The sequence below is a fragment of the Microtus oregoni genome, unplaced genomic scaffold (assembly GCF_018167655.1).
Source record: "Microtus oregoni isolate MIOR12 unplaced genomic scaffold, Mior012 000015F_ref0000493, whole genome shotgun sequence".
Taxonomy (NCBI): Eukaryota; Metazoa; Chordata; class Mammalia; order Rodentia; family Cricetidae; genus Microtus; species Microtus oregoni.
In genome coordinates this window covers 47,695,068-47,698,265 of record NW_024543074.1, presented here as the reverse complement: position 1 = coordinate 47,698,265, position 3,198 = coordinate 47,695,068, and the positions used below count along the sequence as shown (strand labels likewise).

Sequence of the window (3,198 nt, the reverse complement as noted above, 5' to 3'; positions counted from 1 at the left end):
GCTGATAAAAATCCCCCACCTGTAAGAGAAGTTTTCAGGGCTGGAGAGATGGCTCAGTGGTTAAGAGCGTTGCCTGCTCTTCCAAAGGTCCTGAGTTCAATTCCCAGCAACCACACGGTGGTTCACAATCATCTATAATGGGGTCTGGTTCCCTCTTCTGGCCTGCAGGCATACACACAGACAGAATATTGTATATGTAATAAATAAATATTTTTAAAAAAGAAAACATCACTGTCTTACACCATGGAGTAAGAGTAGGGCCTAGCCTGACCTCAGGATCCTTTGTTAAGACAAAAGAGTCTCATCTTGTAAGCTGTACCTCCTGCTTTTTTCACCATTGTGACCCATTGAGGGTGCGGTAACTTTGGTTGTATATTCAACACTGTGAATGGGAGGAAGCTGCTGGTTCAAGAGTTAGCAGTTGAGGGTTTTAGCTTCTCCAGACCTGCCTAGGTCATGCCTGGACCAAAGGCATGACCAGCTTTGCACGGCAGTTTCTTCTGTAGCCACCCTGGCCAGGAAAGGCTGTGCTGCTCTGTGGAATCAAAAGCCTGTCTATTTCTCAGTGGAATATGAATGTTTTACATTTTTTGTTTTTGCTTATTTTATTTTATTGCTATTTATTGAGCTCTACATTTTTCTCTGCTCCCCTCCCTGCCTCTCCCCTTCCCTCTTCAAACCTCCCCCAAGGTCCCCATGCTCCCAATTTACTCAGGAAATCTTGTCTTTTTATACTTTCTACTTCCCATGTAGATTATATCTATGTAAGTCTCTCTTAGTGTCCTCATTGTTGTCTAAGTTCTCTGGGATTGTGGTTTGTAGGCTGACTTTCTTTGCTTTATGTTTAAAAACCACCTATGAGTGAGTACATGTGATAATTGTCTTTCTGTGTCTGGGTTACCTCACTCAAAATAATGTTTTCTAGCTCCATCCATTTTCCTGCAAAATTCAAGCTGTCATTATTTTTTTTTCTCCATTGTGTAAATGTACCACATTTTCTTATCCATTCTTCAGTCGAGGGGCACTTAGGTTAGGTTCTGGCTATGACAAACAAGACTGCTATGAACATAGTTGAACACATGTCCTTGTGGCATGACTGAGCATCCTTTGGATATATACCCAAAAGTGGTATTACTGGGTCTTGAAGAAGGTTATTTCCTAATTTTCTGAGAAATCGCCACACTGACATCCAAAGGGGTTGTACCAGCTTGCATTCCCACCAGCAATGCAGAAGAGTTCCCGTTTCCCCACAACCTCTCCAGTCATCAGTGTTTTTGATCTTGGCCATTCTTCTAGGTGTAAGATGGAATCTCAGAGGCAATCCTAAGGTTGGAGGGCAGTAGGCAGCATCTCAGTGAGACTCCTGCCCAAGACACCTAAAGCGGATATGGAGACCCCTAGTTTGGGGCACCACCGCAGGGGCCTAGGACATTATGAGAAGAGCTCAGAACTGGGGAGCCCCTAGAGTTCCCCAGGGCCACTCTCTTTAAGGCTAATCAGAAACAAACTGGTCTCTCCAGGGTCTGTTAGGAATCTCTTCCAGTCACCAGAGCCCCTCCTGAGGAGACCAAGCCTAGAGACTTCTAGGGACTCAGGGGCCACCGTGTGTCGGTGATGGTGACAGCTCCTCTGGCTTCTTTAGCTCCACTGGGCAGTGGGAGGCACACCTGGTGAGAGTGTGGGTCCCAGTCAGCAGGTGGCAGGTGCTTAAATCCCTTCCCCTACTCCCAGTCCTCTTGGCTGACAAGGAAGGGGAGCCAGTCCCAACAGATGAGGTGCTGGACGAAACTGTACCAGAGTACCAGGCCCCTGGGAAGAAGAGCATGCTGGCAATCTGGCAGCTGGACCCTGAGGACGTGAGCCTGGTCAAGTACAAGCAGGCGCTGCTGGGGCCCCTGCCACCCGTTGTGGACCCCAGCCTGCCCAACGTGCAGGTGACCAGGCTGACGCTGCTGTCTGATCAGGCTCCAGGGCCTCTCGTCATGGACCTTACAGGAGACCTGGCTGCCCTGAAAAACCAGGTGTTTGTCCTGAAGGAGGGCATTGAATACAAGGTGAAGGTCACCTTCAAGGTCAACAAGGAGATTGTCAGTGGCCTCAAATGTCTGCATCACACCTACCGTCGGGGACTACGTGTGGACAAGGCCATCTTCATGGTGGGCAGCTATGGCCCCCGGGCCCAGGAGTATGAATTTGTGACGACAGTGGAGGAAGCACCAAGGGGTGCATTGGCACGTGGCCTCTACGTGGTCAGGTCCCTCTTCACTGATGATGACAGGCTTGACCACCTATCCTGGGAGTGGTGCCTCCACGTCTGCCAGGACTGGAAGGACTGAACCTCCTTGGGGCCTGTGTTCCCAGTTTCTGTCAGTTGCAGAAGGACCTGCAAGCATCCCCTAGACCTCCCAGTTGGTGATCAGATGTCCCTCACTCTGCTGTGTCCCCCTGCCTGGTGCCCATTAAATGTTACCCTGTCTCGCTGAAAAAAAAAAAAAGATGGAATCTCAGAGTTGTTTTGATTTGCATTTCTCTGATGACTAAGGATGTTGAACATTTCCTTAAGTGTCTTTCAGCCATTTTAGATTCCTCTGTTGAGAGTTCTCTGTTTAGGTCTGTACTCCATTTTTTAAACTGGATTATGTGTTCTTTTTGTGTCCAATTTATTGAGTTCTTTGTATATTTTGGAGATCAGCCCTCTCTGTGTGATGTCGGGTTGGTGAAGATTTTTCTCATTCTGTAGGCTGTCGTTTTGTCTTGTTGACTGTGTCCTTTGCTTTACAGAAGCTTTTCAGTTTCAGGAGGTCTCGTTTATTAATTGTTTCTCTCAGGGTCTGTGCTGCTGGGGTTATATTTAGGAAGTGGTTCCCTGTGCCAATGCGTTCAAGTGTACTCCCCACTTTCTCTTCTATAAGGTTCAGTGTGGCTGGCTTTATGTTGAAGTCTTTGATCCATTTGGACTTGAGTTTTGTGCATGGTGATAGATATGGGTCTATTTTCATTCTTCTAAATGTTGATGCCAGCACCACTTGTTAAATATAGTTTTTTTTCCATTTGATATTTTTTGCTTCTTTATCAAAGATCTGGTGTTCGGAGATGTGTGGATTGATATCTGGGTCTTCTATTCTGTTCCATTGGTCCTCCTGTCTGTTCTTATGCCAATACCAGGCTGTTTTCAGTACTGTAGCTCTGTAGTCAAGG

At 47.0% G+C, this 3,198-nt stretch overlaps 1 protein-coding gene across 1 annotated transcript; it reads left to right on the top strand.

Moving 5' to 3' along the window:
- Positions 1 to 243: 243 nt before the first annotated feature.
- On the top strand, positions 244 to 2,449 carry LOC121456374 (rho GDP-dissociation inhibitor 3-like). The gene is made up of 2 exons (XM_041664452.1): positions 244 to 248; positions 1,643 to 2,449. Exons 1-2 carry the CDS (start codon positions 244 to 246, stop codon positions 2,334 to 2,336), a joined length of 699 nt encoding a protein of 232 aa, XP_041520386.1. The 3' UTR covers positions 2,337 to 2,449.
- The last annotated feature ends 749 nt before the right edge of the window (positions 2,450 to 3,198 follow it).